This window comes from Tauraco erythrolophus, chromosome 8, assembly GCF_009769465.1.
Source record: "Tauraco erythrolophus isolate bTauEry1 chromosome 8, bTauEry1.pri, whole genome shotgun sequence".
Taxonomy (NCBI): domain Eukaryota; kingdom Metazoa; phylum Chordata; class Aves; order Musophagiformes; family Musophagidae; genus Tauraco; species Tauraco erythrolophus.
The window spans coordinates 43,894,703-43,910,677 of NC_141472.1; the positions used below are offsets into that span (position 1 = coordinate 43,894,703).

Sequence of the window (15,975 nt, forward strand, 5' to 3'; positions counted from 1 at the left end):
AGGCAGCGTGTGGCATCAGAGGGGCCCGGCCACAGGTTTTTATATGGTTCCTCTGAGAATGAGACAAGAATGATTGATTTTATGCCTCTTATTAGTATTGTAGTAAAATATAAATCAGTGATAATCAGGAACTGCATAATGCATAAGCCGTGTCTGGAAGGACCAGGTGCCTGTGCTGACGGAGGCGAAGGCTGGGCAGGTGGAAAGGCAGAGCCAGCTACAGTCCAACAATTTATATATTCCTGTTTCAATCAAAAGTGCATTTGTGAAATTCATTTTTCAAATGTCTCATCATGAGTAGAGACAAATTATCATTTTCTGAGATGTATTTACCAATAAGCTATCCATATGTCATCTTCTACATATTCTGTGTATGGGGATGTCTGAGAAGACTTTGCATATTGGGGAGATGGTGATCACACCCCTTAAGCAATGTTCCCTGTCTCTATACTAAGATCAATTTTATCCTCATCACAGAATCATCAAATGTTTTGGGTCAGAAGGGACCTTCAAGACCATCCAGTTCCAACCCCCCTGCCATGGGCAGGGCCACCCTCCACTACACCAGGTTGCTCAAAGCCCCATCCAACCTGGCCTTGAACCCGTCCTCCTCATCGAGTTGTTTTTATCTTTCCAAACAGCAATAACGTGGTTATTTCCTCAGTTTCTGACAAAGTTGGGAATTTTTCCTTTCAATTTGCTTACTGATCCTGGCAGAACGTGTGAGATATTGGGCTGAAGTCAGACTCGTAAAAAAGTAGTTTTCTGCTTCGTTGTTGGAGAAGGTGCCCACAGCGGACACCCAGCTCTCTTGGGTGGTTCCTTCCTGCAGAGGTGGTACGTAACACGGGGATCGGGAGTCTGACATCCCTATGGAGGAAGATTTCAGAGGACAGATCACAGCTTGTGCGGCAAACTGGTAGTTTTGAAGCTCTCCAGTCTGATCATTGCTGTTGGGGGAAAACCCAGGTTTTTGTCTGTAGTGGAAAAGTGCAAAGCAGTATTTCCAACTTCTTCTCTTAGAAATTTCAACGTCTTAGTAATATCTGAATAAGGTTGGAGTAACTTGGTGACTAGACACTTTCTGAAACAGGAAAATGCTTTTTGATGTCCTGGGCGTTTTTCACTTTTTGCAGTGCCTATTGATGGTGTTTGTATGTGGTGCCCACCCAACGCCCTCACCTTTGGAGGCGTTGGCAGCGTGCTTGGTGGCATCACCATAAAGCCATGGTTTCTGCCCATCGGCATCGCAGCGGCTCGTGTGTCACTGAGGGGGTGCAGGGATGGTGGGGACAGTGCCTCCTTGCCATGTCTGGGTGGGATGAGGAGATGCCTGGGCTGTGCCCCGTGCCTGGGGACACCAGAGAGACCAAGAGGTTTTTGGGGTGTTCCTGTGATAGATGCAGATAGGTGTGCCAGGGGGTTACCTAGCTCTGGGGGACATGGAGCCCACTGGTCCCTATGGCCCTACTTTCCGTGCCTCTGTCTGCAAAACAGCATCGGTGTGGTTCCAGTGATATTTCATAGAATCACAGAATGGTTTGGGTTGGAAGGGACCTCAAAGATCATCCAGTTCCACTCCCACTGCCATGGACAGGGACACCCTCCACTACACCACGTTGCCCAAAGCCTCATCCAGCCTGGCCTTGAACACTTCGAAGGATGGGGCATCTACAACTTCTCTGGGCAACCTGTTCCAGTGCCTCACCAGCCTCAGAGTGAAAAATTTCTTCCTTCTCTCTAATCTAAATCTCCCCTCTTTCAGTTTAAAGCCGTTTCCCCTTGTCCTATCACTACATGCCCTTGTTACTCAAAACCGAAGTGCAGGTGTTGGAATCAAAGTACAAGGAAGATGAACATTTGGGCTGAAAAAAACACCCACAAAGAAGTGTGGATGAGGAGCCCTTACATCTTCTGAGTGATGCCGTGCTTATTTGTGCAACGGTCCCTGTGCAGTGCCTCTGCTGAATCGTTAAAGAAATTGAATGCTTTGAAATCTATTGAGCTTTGCTATTTTTTTTCCCCCTTTTCTTTATCTTGAATTTTGTGCTTTCTATTCTCCACTCCACCAAAGACCTCAGCACTTCTAATAAGCCCTTGTGAGGGGGTTGTTTTCATTTCCAAAGGAGGCCTATCTCCGCTGACAGATGCTGAAAAATGTCTGCAGGCAGAATGCTGGAAAAATAGCATTTTTATTCTTTGTGGGCATGCTTCGTGTCAGTTCCATTATCCCCGCGTGCACCAAGATGGTCATTGAAGAGATGAGCTGTTAATTCTTGTGCTTGGAGGTAAAGCTATTTTTTGATAGATGTACTTTTTATAAAAAACCACCATACTTCAAAAACTATTTGAAATCCATTTCAGCAAGTTAACAAGCAAAACTGCTGAATCACTGCTCCTTCTTAGTTGCAACTATTAAATAGAGTTAACTGGAGCACCGTGAGGCACATACAGATGCCTCCGAGAAGTGTTGGAGTATACGGCTCCCGCTGCACTGGCACGAGTGCGACAAGGCGGAGAAGCCTGCGGAGAACTGGAGGTTGCTTTGGTTTCAAGATCTTGCAAGATAATCACAGAAGAGTTCTGCTGCAAGGTAAAGCGGGCCTCGTTCACTTTGCTAGAAGCGTATGAATTTATGCCCTTGAAGGACAAAAATGTGTTGGGTTTTTTATTTATTTTTTTGTTTGTGGTTTTTTTTTTTGTGTGTGTGTTTGATTCAAACCAAGCTCAGTTGCATGGAGTGAAGCCAGCGACTCGGAAAAGGCAGGCCAGGGTGACTGCAGGTGCTGTTTAGCCTCTGTGGGGAAAGGCTAAATTAAATAATTCTACCACTTAATTACAGTAGAATTTCCCACAAAGAAGGATAAAGGGTGGATTTGAAAAGGCATAAATAGGCAGAGAAGGTTGTTTAGGGATTCACTGTGTCTCCCAAGAGGAAAACCAATGAAAATGTGAGCTAGCAAATAAAAAGGGACACTTTTTTTTGGCCAACAGTGCTCAGTTAAGCCATGCAGTTTGTTGTCAAAAAAGATAAATAGATTTAAAAAGAGAGCACGCAAGCTGATGGTGATCTGCTGGACTCAGCCCACTCCTGAGCAAAGGGAAACCTCAGGAAGAATTGTTTTTAAACCTGTGTGTTTTCTCCCACGATCCGTCGGTCGCTCCGAGACAGCGCACTAAGCCGGACAGACCTTTGTCCTCATCTGGGAGAGGTTTTCTCAGCTCGTGATGGACTGGAAGCCTTTCCCAGATGGGCACAAACCAAAGGAAGGTTGTTGGTTTTGGTGGACTGAATGCTAACCTTGAAAACTGGAAGAGGTCTGAAGACGCTCCATCTAATCAGTTCTGCGGTGGATACTGTTGATTCCTGCGTTTTTTGTAGTTCTGTTGTAAATTACAACAAACAAGTTTTTCTGAATTTGCGTGCTGAATCGTTGGTGCAGACTTTGCTGTTGGTCAGCAGAAGCCTGACCTCCTCTGACTCGTCTGCCCTCTGGCTTTAGCTGAGATTTCTCTTTGCTCAGTTCCCCACAGACACTGCTGACTTTGTCCACCTGCGCTCGACCCTTTAAATATTCTTAAAGAGCATCAGTTCTCCAATTTTTATGTGTTTAGCTCATGAAAATATCTCTTTCCTCAGGTGCATCAAGGTACAATTCACTAACTTACTTTGTTGCTTGGTTTTCATCTAGGTTTTCTTGAAAGGCTGTAAAAACACTATCTTCAGATATTTCAAAGCAAATATTTAAAAAACCCCCAACCAAACAAACCAAAAATCAACAACTCACGTATGATATGGATGTTTTAAGTCCAGTTAGTTGTGTCCTGTGGTGTGGGGAAAGCTTAAGTGACCTTCTGAGATCCTCTTCTGTCCCTGTTCTTCTCTCACTTTCTTTTTTTCATCTTAACGTTTAAACAGTGACGAGTAGCACTGCAATTTCAAGTTCATTAATCAGCGTGATTTACAGAGGAGAAGAATAAGCCAGGTTTCTGTTTTGTTAAGCTTTTTCACAGTGTGAATTCTTAATATGAGAAGATTGAGCTAATGTACTCTTTGTGGAAAGAAAGGAGGTGTGTGGTTGTCATATCCACCTGGCAGCAGTGGTGGGATTAGTATGATGGCAGCTGCATGCAGCCATCCTTCTCTTTATTCTGCCTACTATTTAAGATGTCTATGTCTATATATGTGTAGAAACATATGTATGTTTATGTATGTATTTACATACGAGGGTGAAACTAGTTTTCTCCTGCCTTCTTGCTGGACCATCATGTGCATCTCCAGCTCGTCCTTGAGTGTCAGGATGGACTTTTCACTCTGAGGGTGGTGAGGCACTGGCACAGGTTGCCCAGAGAAGCTGTGGCTGCCCCATCCCTGGCAGTGTTTAAGGACAGGTTGGATGAGGCTTTGGGCAACCTGGTGGAGGGTGTCCCTGCCCATGGCAGGGGGTTGGAACTAGATGATCTTGAAAGTTTCTTCCAACCCAAACCATTCTATGATCTGCACCACGTGTTGCCCAAAACTCATCCGTACTGAAAGCAGAAAGGCTTTCTGATGCTTGTACCCTAATTATTTGAGCTATGGGTATAAGGAGCTGATTAGAGAAGGATCAGAAAATTACTGAAATAGTTTCTGCCTTCAAGGCACAGGGGAACTCTGGTTACTAAAGCACAAGCCAGCTCGTATATTTTCAAGGATACACCAAGGAAAGGTCGTGTAGATAGCATCAAATCTCAGTAGCTCCTCCAGATATTGGTTCTGCTCGTTCCTCCTCAGCGGAGGTATCTCTGGGTAAGGACAGAGCTGTGGAAGACATAACCTTTGCAGTTTTGAAATATTTCTGTTTCTTCAGCTTTCCCTGGTAGTGGAGTATTCCCTTAAGTATTTCAGATATCTAAAAAATAATTGTTTTGACTGAGCATCATCTCACATAACTAGTGTACAGGGAAGGTACTTAATGAGCTTTGATGGTTGCTGAGGATTGAGACGTTATCTGTAAACTCACTAAAATGTGTTTAGGGCTGTGTCAGAGACACCTTATGAAACATTCATGTTTATGGAGCTGGCAAAAACCCGTTAATGATGGACTGAGACTCTCTGAAGGGCGATTTGGTCAAGGAACGTTAGAAATCTTGAGAATTAATCAAAATATGGTATTCTAATTAACTTCTCCTAAAATGAATTAATCTGGTATACAAAAATCATTTTCCCAGTTAACTTTGGCATACAAACTCTCACTGGTTTTTCGTACATCTTCTCTCTCTCACTGGGCTCTAGTTGTGAACCTTGTGTCGGGCGTGTGTTTCCAGGTGCCCGTGCTGCAGGTAGGGATGCTTTCCAGCTCCTGAATCCTCGTGCCATCCATGCTGCAATCCTGGTGCCCACCCTTCTCTGTGTCATCCCCCATCACGGACACAGAGAGGGGCAGATTTCCTGATTTCAACATCTCTAAACTTGACTGAATCTTAGTTATATATAGTGTTAGTGCCAAAGTACATCAGCAAACCAAACTGATGCCCTGATGCCCTTTGCCTGCAGGATAACTGGGCATTCAGTCTGCAGGTCCTCCCCTGCTGCCAGAGGGATCGCTCCTCAACTGAGACATGCTGGCAGATGAAATCCTTGAGTAGCACTTCTGGGGTGAGAGCTCATGCAAAGCAAGTCAAACGCCAATGAGTTTGGGTTGGGTTTTTTTTTTGCTGTATGTATGGTCAAAACCACAGCTTGTCCCAGTGCTTAGAAACAATGTGAAGCACAGCATGAGACAAAATTTGCAGAACCTGTGTCCCTGCAGCTCAGGAAGGTGGTGTACAGTAAATAAAAACTCGATAAATTGCCGGGGAGTGGTGTGAAAGACCAACGCGAGCCCGTGGAGACCATCAGCAAGGGCAGGTCACCGAACGAGGCAGGAGTGGCGAAGGGCAGCGCAGCGTGACGGTGAGGTGTTGCACCAGTTGACCAGGAAGAGGAAAGCCTGGGAAGGAGGGAAGTGGGTTTTTCAACAGAAAGGAAAAGCAAATAACAGATGAGTCAAAGTGTTTTGTTTCCCATTTGTTTTTAGTATTCTCTAAAACTTTGGACTTAAGTCCAAAGTGCTTCAGCAGCAGAAGCACTCATGAAAGGTTCATGGATGAGACATGCCAATAAGCTTATCAAGAGACAGCCCAGCAATGTTTATTGAGGGAGAATTAGATGTGTCTCTCAGCTTCTTGAGAGAGTCCAGTGCAGGGCCACAAAGATGATGAAGGGAGTGGCGCATCTCCCTTCTGAGGAAAGGCTGAGGGAGCTGGGTCTCTCTAGCTTGGAGAAGAGGAGACTGAGGGGGGACCTCATTAATGTTTATAAATATGTAAAGGGTGACTGTCATGAGGATGGAGCCAGGATCTTCTCACTGACATCCAGTGGTAGGACAAGGGGAAATGGATATAAGCTGGAACATAGGAGGTTCTGCTTAAACATGAGGAAGAACTTCTTCCCAGTAAGGGTACCAGAACACTGAGACAGGCTGCCCAGAGAGGTTGTGGCGTCTCCTTCTCTGGAGATGTTCAAAACCCACCTGGATGTGTTCTTGTGTGATCAGATCTAGGTGGTCCTGCTCCGGCAGGGGGATTGGACTAGATGATCCTTTGAGGTCTCTTCCAATCCCTGACATTCTGGGATTCTGTGATTCTTCCACACTGGCTTCGAGGATGGCGGCTGTCCCCGAGTTGCCCCTCGGGTCCCCGTTACAATTATGGGTTGTTTAGAATACGAGCCTGGGAGTGAATCAGCTCTTTCCATCTGGGGAAGAAAAACCTGGAGGCAACAGGGACTGGAAAATCTTAGACCTCTCCTAGTTGGAAGATTTGAGTCATTTTTGCTACCTTTGGGTAGCGTCAGCTTGTGAACGCCCGTCTTTCCATTCCCGCTGCAGAGGGATGGAGTTACTGTTCACTGCGGAGTCATTTGAAGTTGATGATCTTCACAACGCTGTCGAGAAGAAGTATAAAAGCTTTGTGGAAATGGTGTTTTGGACGGGAAATTCTAAGGGATGTTTTTTCTGTGGAGAAATTGCTTGCTGTGCTCGTTTCAGCTCATGAACACCAGTACAGGTGGAGTAATTCGTGATCAGCAGCGTGCAGTCACTGTTTGTTGCCTCTCTTACCATTCATACCTCCTGAATACCTTTTTAATTTATTTTTTATTATATTATTTATTTATATTTATTTTATTTATTTATATTTATTTTATCTATTTATATTTATTTTATCTATTTATTTATTTTATTTATTTTATCTATTTATTTATTTTATTTTTTTTTTCTATTTATTTATTTTTTTTATTTTTTGTATTTATTTATTTTATTTATTTTATATATTTTTTTATTTTATTTATTTTATTTATTTATATTATTTATGTTTGTTTTTTTAAAATTTATTTTATCCTCTAGCTGAAGGGATCCTGTGTTATGTTTATGTTCTCTGATTGAAGAGTGTGTGTGTGTGTATGTTTTACGTAAAGATTTTGGTAGGGATACTTTGACTACAAATTTGGCATTTCATACAATATTCTGCCCAGTTTGATGTGAGGTTTCCTGTACGAAGGAGGGATGCTGTGCTTCCTGGGGAAAGGGCGAAAGTGTGGTGAAATGACAATATCAATATTTGGAGAAGTGGTAAAATGGTTTTGTTAGCTTTGGGTAAATAACAAGTTGTTCAGGAGAAATATTTATGGTGGTTTTGCGCATTTAGAAAAGCCAACTTTGACGACATACCTGCTGTTAGAGAACTTTTGACGCCACCTTTAGATTCTCAAAACTATTCAGCGCTAGCAAGCGTTGAATTTTCTGTGAAAAAGTTGGTCAAAGTGAGTAGTTGAAAAATATCTTAATTTGCTAAATATTCCTGCCATCCCTGCTGTTGTGATGTTTACTTGGTTCTTAGTATTTTACGTGTTGTCTGGAAAATGGAAACGGTTATTTTTCCAAACTTGAACGTGGTTGGAGTGTTGCGTGCTTTGCATCTGCGGGGTTGGAGTCGGTTGAGGACTTGTTTCCTACAGAGTTCCTGGGCTCAAAATTGTTTATTCAAATGCGAGGGAGAAAATGCAATATTGATGGTCCTGGATATGGATTCAGGTTACTCCTCTGAAAATGTATGTGTGGTCGTGCATCTTCTCTGAAGATTTTAATAAGTTGAGGTTGCTGCTTTTTAACCACAGCAGAATGAAATTTGTTTTTCCATCACAGATATGGGTAAGCCGTGATTGAAATGTAATCTGATAATACTTTGCTTTGAATAAAACCGTGCCAGTAGAAAGGCTGTCTGGGAAATTTCTGATTAGTTTTATAATAAACTTCAGGGCAGGAAAATCTCTTTGAAGTTCCATCTTGATGGACCTTAGCAAACAATAGAAGAACACAGGATCTTGTAATGAAAATTAGTTTTGCAGATGAAGGAATGTGTATCTCATGCTTTCAAGCAGAATAAACAAGTTTTCAGGCGCAGTTTAATCCGAGTCCCAGTGATGGTACACCGCAAACAAACTGGGATTTCTAATGTACTTACGGTGTGTTTATACTGGGGTGTAACATCCACTACAGCTGCCTTGGTGTGAGTTGGGCTTGGAGTGTGAAACCCTTCGCTGATGCTATTCCACACTTTTTAGGGAGACACAGTTGGGATAGTTGGCTTATTACAAGGAGAGGAAGCAAATTTACTGTCTAATAATGACTAATGACTGTGCTAATAATGGGTTGCTAAATTATTTTCGTTTTTTTTCCCCCTAAACCATTTGTTTTAATGAAAAGTTTGTGATTTCCACAGGAGAAAATTGTCACTAAGATGTTCTTAGCCAATCCCAACAGAACCATTTTGCTGTGTTGCTTTACTGCTTCAGAGGTGTTTAGTTTGGGTGCCTCATTGTGCTCTTGGTGCCCTTCCCATTTGCGTGCCACGTGGCAGGTTCTGGTACGAGATGCCCATCGTCCCCCTCTCCCAGTATTCCCCTCTCCCTGCCCGTGCTGGGGCTGAGGTGGGTCCATCAGAACCCATGGCCCCTTGCCCAGGCAGGGAGATGATGTATGTGCTGATGCTGTATCATGGAGAGATTGTCCTGATCTTCTGGAATAGGGTTTGTAAAGTCCTTGGAGCAAGTACAGACCCTTAAATACAGCTTTGCAGGCAGAAAACCAAGGAATTCCTCTTCCAAAAGATTATCTGACTGAAGGATGCCACAAGGACAAACTTCCTTCACCTTCTCATCACTCCTCAGAGACGCTCATCCCTTTTTTGAGGAATTCCTTCTGTTCCATTTCTGTTGTGTTTCTCGGGCAGAAGGACTTTGGCCCAGCTCCCTTCGGTACTCCTTACCTGTTTCTCCATGGTTTCAGCAGTCTGGCTGGCTTTTTGTGCCTGCTCCCTACTGTTACTGAGATAAACTCCTCTTCCAGCAAAAAGGAGGCAGAATTAATTTCCATAAAGAGCAGTTGCAGCTTGAGGGACCAGTTCTTCCCATTGGAGCCTCCGAGGAGTCCCATCGCTCCTCCAGCAGGCGATGATACAGCAGAGTTCTATTACCAGCCCTTAATTTCAGATATTTTACGTTCCTCTTACGTGTTATGTAAATATACCTTATGGAACATCCCGAGAGGAATTTAGTGGCATATGTAATGTATAGTGGGGTGCATACGTGGGCAGTGCAGGTTTCCAGGCGGTTCTGGGGGCGAAGCGTAGCTGCGGAGAGGTGCAGCGTTGCAGTAGGAGGCAGCTGGAAGCACAGCATGGCCATGTGCTCCTCTTATTTTGATTTCCTTCTGGTGGTATTTCTAAATAAAATTCTCAATTTTATTGGTGGTATTTCTAAAGATAAAATTCTGCCTATTAGGAGCATCTATAGCAGCGTAGTCATTAATTCCTTTCCCCGCAGAAACAAAATTTCTGTGCCCAGAGCCTGTAATATTTAGTTTTTAAAAGACTTTTATGTAAATTTCTGCTAGGTTGTTCTAGCAAGCCCTGATGTCTGATTTGCTTGGAAAAATTGTAGTTTTTTTCCTTAAAAAGTCACTTCACTCTACTTCCTGTGCGTTTTGTAGGAAGGGGTTTGTTCTCCTAGCATTATATTTTTTTGGTTGCAAAAATAAAAGGTTTAATTACTCTTGAGCTAGTAGAGGAGCCTTCGTAAGTGACAGTCTTCCCAGATATTGTGTGTCAATTGTTTCAAAGTGATTTTCATACTGGAGTTGAAAAATGAATGTGATGGCAGAAAAACACCACCAAGACTGCTAGGTCCCTTTGTTGAGATAAAATGGTAATTTTGGGGTATGGCACAGAAAAACATGGCTTGAAGGTCACCCTGAGCACCAGTTCCTGCCCAGAACAGTCTGGGTGGTCCCAGCAGGACCCCGTGTGTGTCTGTGAGCCTTCTTCTGCAGCACTGGAGACATGGAAGGGATGGTTGAGTTCTGCTTATTCCTGAGAGGAGCAAGTAACAGTTATTGCTACAGACAAATTGCTCGATATTAATTAATCGGCCTCAGTCAAGAGGCTGATTTAAAGTGTGACTGTAAAATGAGTTGAAAATTCAGGTGTTTCTGGTTCTGTTGGTTGGTACAGCGTCTCAGAGAGAAGTAGTTGGGAGGGAGATGGGCCTCTGGTGCTCAGCTGCACCCTGAGGTTGGAGAAGGAAACGGATGATGATTCTCTTGGGTTTTGGTGTACTTTTGCTTTAGAATGATGATTGTAATTATTTATATACATGGGATGTTTCGTTTCCTTTCATACGCTGTTTCCTAAAATGACAGTCTGTATCTTGTTTATTTTTGTGTGCTTGTATTGGTTTTCCTGAAAATTTGAAATTGACTGTACAAATATTTCTCAAAACTACTCTCTAATAATATATAATTATTTATAATTGTAAATAATTGGTTGGGATGCTGTGTTTTTCCGTATGGATTTGAGTTTTTTTGTCACTGAAGACTGATTTATTTACTTACAGGGATGGGATTATGCAGTCACATGCCTGGTAATTAAAACTACATAAACCCAAAAGAAATTAGCTATAATTAGCTTAATATACATTTTTCTTCAAATATTCTCACTAGATCTAAAAGCGTTCTCCAAACCTTTTCAGTCTGCAGAATCTCACGAAGAAGCTGGTGCTGTGCTCTGTAATCCTGGTGTGAATCTCTTGAGAACAGTCGTTTACTGTCATTGTGGTTAGAAACAAAAGCTGCAAGTGACCAAATGTGGGGTTTTTTTTAATAATCTTAGTATGAAACTAGATACAAATTCAGATCCAGATAGAGATAAAACCTCATGGTGGAGCATAGAGAAAAATGTGGTGTGTTGGGTTGTTGTGGTTTTTTTTTCTGACATTCCTTGTTGAACGCCAAAAATTGTGGAACCCCGTTGGTGAGGAACAAAACTGCTGCCCACGTACTAAAAGTTGGCCTTTTGCTCTCTTGTGTTCCAGCTGTTATTTCTCGAAACCAGGAAGGACCTGGAGAGATGGGAAAGGCTGTGCTCATTCCGAAGGATGACCAGGAGAAGATGAAGGAGCTCTTCAAAATCAACCAGTTCAACCTCATGGCCAGTGACTTGATTGCCCTGAACCGAAGTTTGCCCGATGTGAGGTTGGACGGGTGAGTCCCCAGTGCCACCTGTGCAGCCATGGTGTGGGCTGTGCCCTGCCCAGGGGTCCCAGGGCTAATTAGTGGATGTCGTTAGCAAGGGGTGCCCGAGGAAGCTGATGGAGGACACCAGGGATTACTGGCTCTAGATTTGGTTTCTAACACAAACTTTCTTGGGAAAAGAGTTCCTGCATCGCAGACGTTGTTATCCTGTGCCATTGATTTTGTGAACAGCTGAAAATTTGCCATTACAGCAATCCGTTCACGTTGCAGCACGTAACAAAACGCCCTCTGGAGTATCATTTCACCTGGTAGAATTAGTGATTTTTTTTTTTTCAGGGAAAACGTTAAGGTTTTAAAGTGATAAAAATATCAATGTCAACTTCATGAACTTTCATAAATACATTTTAATGCCAATAAAGAGAAGACGCTACTGATACCAAAAACTACCTGCAGGATGTGGTTTTGTGGGTTTTTTTTTTTAGTTTTATCTATGGACACTTCTGGAATAATCAGAATTTTATAGAACATCTTTCAGAATGTTTTGCAAGAATATCAAAACTGAGGGGATTTTTGTGGTTGGGTTTTCTTGGAGGTTTTGTTTTGTTTGTAAGTCTAATAACTTATGATTTTTGGGTGAAGCCTGAAGTCTGTGTAGTGACTTTGAGACTGTGGAATATCTTGGAGAAGTGTTTCACCAAGTTCATTGAATTATTTTTAATGGAATTTATGGATTAATTTTTTTTGGTCACAGCAGGGGGCTTGTGTTTACAAAGTAAAAGTAAAAACAAAAACCAGTAAACAAAAGAAAGTACAAATCATAGAATCACAGAATGGTTTGGGTTGGAAGGGACCTCAAAGACCATCCAGTTCCAAGCCCCCTGCCATGGGCAGGGACACCCTCCACTACACCAGGTTGCTCAAAGCCCCATCCAACCTGGCCTTGAACACTTCCAGGGATGGGCAGCCACAGCTTCTCTGGGCAACCTGTTCCAGTGCCTCACCACCCTCAGAGGGAAGAATTTCTTCCTTAGATCTCATCTAAATCTCCCCTCTTTCAGTTCAAAGCCATTGCCCCATGTCCTGTCACTGCACACCCTTGTCCAAAGCCCCTCTCCAGCTTTCCTGTAGCCCCTTTAGGTACTGGAAGGTCTCCCCGGAGCCTTCTCTTCTCCAGGCTGAACAGCCCCAACTCTCTCAGCCTGTCTCCATAGCAGAGGTGCTCCAGCCCTCGGATCGTCTTCGTGGCCTCCTCTGGACCCGCTCCAGCAGCTCCATGTCCTTCTTGTGTTGGGGACCCCAGAGCTGAAGGCAGCACTGCAGGGGGGTCTCAGGAGAGCAGAGCAGAGGGGCAGAATCCCCTCCCTCGACCTGCTGCCCACGCTGCTCTGGATGCAGCCCAGGACATGGTTGGCTTTCTGGGCTGCCAGCGCATGGTGTCGGCTCAAGGTGAGCTTCTCATCAACCAGCACCTCCAAGTCCTTCTCCTCAGGGCTGCTCTCAATCCATTCTCCACTCAGCCTGTACTTGTGCTTGGGGTTGTCCTGACCTATGTGCAGGACCTTGCACTTGGCCTTGTTGAACTTCATGAGGTTCTTCTGCATCTTGCAGACCTCTGGGAAGCGAGGAGGGTGCGATGCCTGGCTGGGCTGGTTTTTCCCTTGTCACTACCTCGTTGTTTTCTGGTACCGGGACGCTCTTGGCAGGTGGCCCAGCTTGCGTTGAGCTGCCCAGGTGATGGTCACTGGTGTTATGGGCTCCTCTCTTGTGTAGCCTTTGCAGCCCACAAAGAAACACATACTAGAGCGAGGTGGGCACTTGCAAAGCCCCTTGATGTGGTTGGAGACCTTTCTCCCTTCCCTGGGAGCGGTCATTGAAAAGAAAGTGCATATCAGAAAAACAGGGAAAATGTTCAACTTAATGAATAGTTCTGCTCAGTCTAAGGCAGATGAGCTATTTAATTCTGAGAAATCTGTCGAAGTGCGTTTCCTTGATGAAAAGAAGTTCCTTGTTCTTTGTTGAACAGACAAAGTATTATGGGGTTCAGAAAAAAAAATAATTTTCTCATTTTCCCCTTCAGGTAGGCACTTTCTGTACGTATTCTGTCTTTAGGGAGTATTAGATTGTTCTGAAAGCCAATTTATAATGCTTTGCTTTTAAAGAAGAATATGATTTTATGGTTAATGTATTTAGTGTATGACAGAAAGATGTATTTTTATTGACATGGGGGGCAGAGGCATCCATTTTGCTTTGGATATCTAACTGTGCCTTTCCCTTTATGAACGCAACCTTTTCTTTCAGAGGCCAGGAAGTTTCCTGTGGCAAAGTTAGATGAATAGAAGAAAAGAAAATAGAAAAATGTTCTGGGTGGACATGCTGTCTAGTGGAAAATTGGTGATAACCCATGCAGCTGTGGATGCTGCAGTGTTGGGGGTAATCATGAGCTGATGAGATCAGTGTTATCAAGGTGTAACTGTATCACGAAATGCAGTGGAAAACTGGAAGCCAGAGACAAAACTTTGCTGGAAGATCATCAGGATAAGGTCGACTAATTGCAGGGCAAGAGCAGAAGGGGAGCGGGACGAGGGCAGGCGGGGCGGCAGCGGCTGGTGTGGCGCTCGGGGATGGGATCAGCCCCGTGGAGCTCTGCGTCGCCCCGGAGTTATCGGCAGATTGTGCTCTGGTAGACGGCCGAGCTGTTCTCCGGTTCCGTAAGGGTGCTGGGGGATTAAAGGAATGGAGGGCATTTACACAGGGCTGATTAACTCCTGGCATGACTTCACCTTTTCACTGTATCTATGGCACATCCACATTTCTCTGCGGTGTTATCACGTTTCTCTGAACGTGTGCCGTGCCAGTCAGTCGTGGTCTCTGTTCTGGCTGCCCGCACCAGCAATTAAGGGTTCCCATGCCATCGGGATTGTGCCGGGGTCTCCGGGGGCAGAGGGGGATCGCAGCTGCTGGCAGCGGTCCGGAGCACTGCTCCTCTGCTCTGTCTCACACGAGATGTCCCTGACAGATGTAGCGACTTTCAGACTTGGGCTGGTTGAAGATTGAGATGTTGGGAAAGCAGCTTGGTGCTATTTTCTCAGTGATGTCCTCCTCTTCCTGCTCCCGGAGGTGTCAAACATTGGCTGAAGGCAGAAAATGATGTCTCCGACTTCCCACACTGTCTTCAATGAAAATACAAACTCAGCTTACCCACTGGCCCTGCGTTTAGAAGGTTTTATGATTTTCAGTTGTGACTTGACTCTAAATGCAAATCGTCATCTCCTGGTGAGGTTCCCCACTGCCTTTGTGTCTCTACTGAACTTCTACAAGAACAAGAACTCATGTGAGACATGATACTATGTCCATGTCTCAAACGAACGTCTACAAATAGACGTAAGAATTCTGATGAGCAACACACAGCCCAAGGAAAGTAAGAGTCTTGTCGCTTCTTGTTCTAGAAATCCATTTTTCAGTTATGCTTTAGTACCTTTATTGGGAAAATCGCTGGGAAGAGGGCAGTGAAAGGGAAGCAGTACACTGACAGGGTAGCTTTTTTGTTGTTGTGAGGTGGAGAGAGAGAGAGAGATATATAGATATATATATATATAGAGAGAGAGAGAGATATATATGTAAAAAAATATATATATATGAATCCATTCCCATTCTGTTCCTGGCCTGGCATTCTTCATTCCGTTTCCCTCTTTGATCCTCGCTGCCCTTTTTGTGCGTGTGGGCAATTCTATGCCCTGCTGCTGCTGCGGGCATACAGGTTGCTCTTGCTGCCTGTGCTGCCAGGAGTTAACCTGCTGCGTACGGACACGGAGTCGGGATCGAAGATGCTCGGAACTTGTATCCCGCAGCGGCAGGTGGGGCTGGGGTCTTGCTCTTTGGGGTCATTGGCTGCTGTTGTGCCTCCAGATGATCAAAGTAGGGCTGTGGCAAATTGGGGGGGTGTAAGTGTCATAGGAGTCTAAATAAGAAACATATTTAAGAAGAAAAAATAAATCTGAAGGAATCTTAATTTTTTTTCCCGTTTGCAGACGAAAGAGCTCCTGCAAGCTTTTGTGACTCTGTTTCTGATTAAACGTTTGATGGCTGTGAGCTAATCCTGGGTTTACGCTGCAACCACAGTACTTGTGTTTGCAAGGCGAGGGAGATGTTTTCCCTAAGGAAAAACGTTAGAATTCTAAAAAAAAAAAAAATATTCATTTTCTGAGTTGCAGGAAGACAAGGAAGGCTGGGTTGGTTGCTGGGTAATAAGAAATTCCCTTTACAGGGAACGTGTCTGTCGTTTGTCCTTCTCCCAAACAGGGATGTTTGTGAATAGACCTGATGAGATGTCCTGACCTCCATGAGCTCAGTGAGAGTTTGCTCTGAC

At 44.0% G+C, this 15,975-nt stretch overlaps 1 protein-coding gene across 5 annotated transcripts in view; it reads left to right on the plus strand.

The window, feature by feature from the left end:
- Positions 1–15,975, plus strand: part of GALNT13 (polypeptide N-acetylgalactosaminyltransferase 13) — a 116,579-nt gene that overhangs the window by 31,862 nt on the left and 68,742 nt on the right. For all 5 annotated transcript variants that reach the window (XM_086615433.1, XM_086615435.1, XM_086615431.1 and 2 more), the window contains exon 2: positions 11,450–11,618. In XM_086615433.1, coding sequence (XP_086471559.1) covers positions 11,450–11,618 — 169 coding nt within the window. The remainder of the gene's footprint in view (positions 1–11,449; positions 11,619–15,975) is intronic.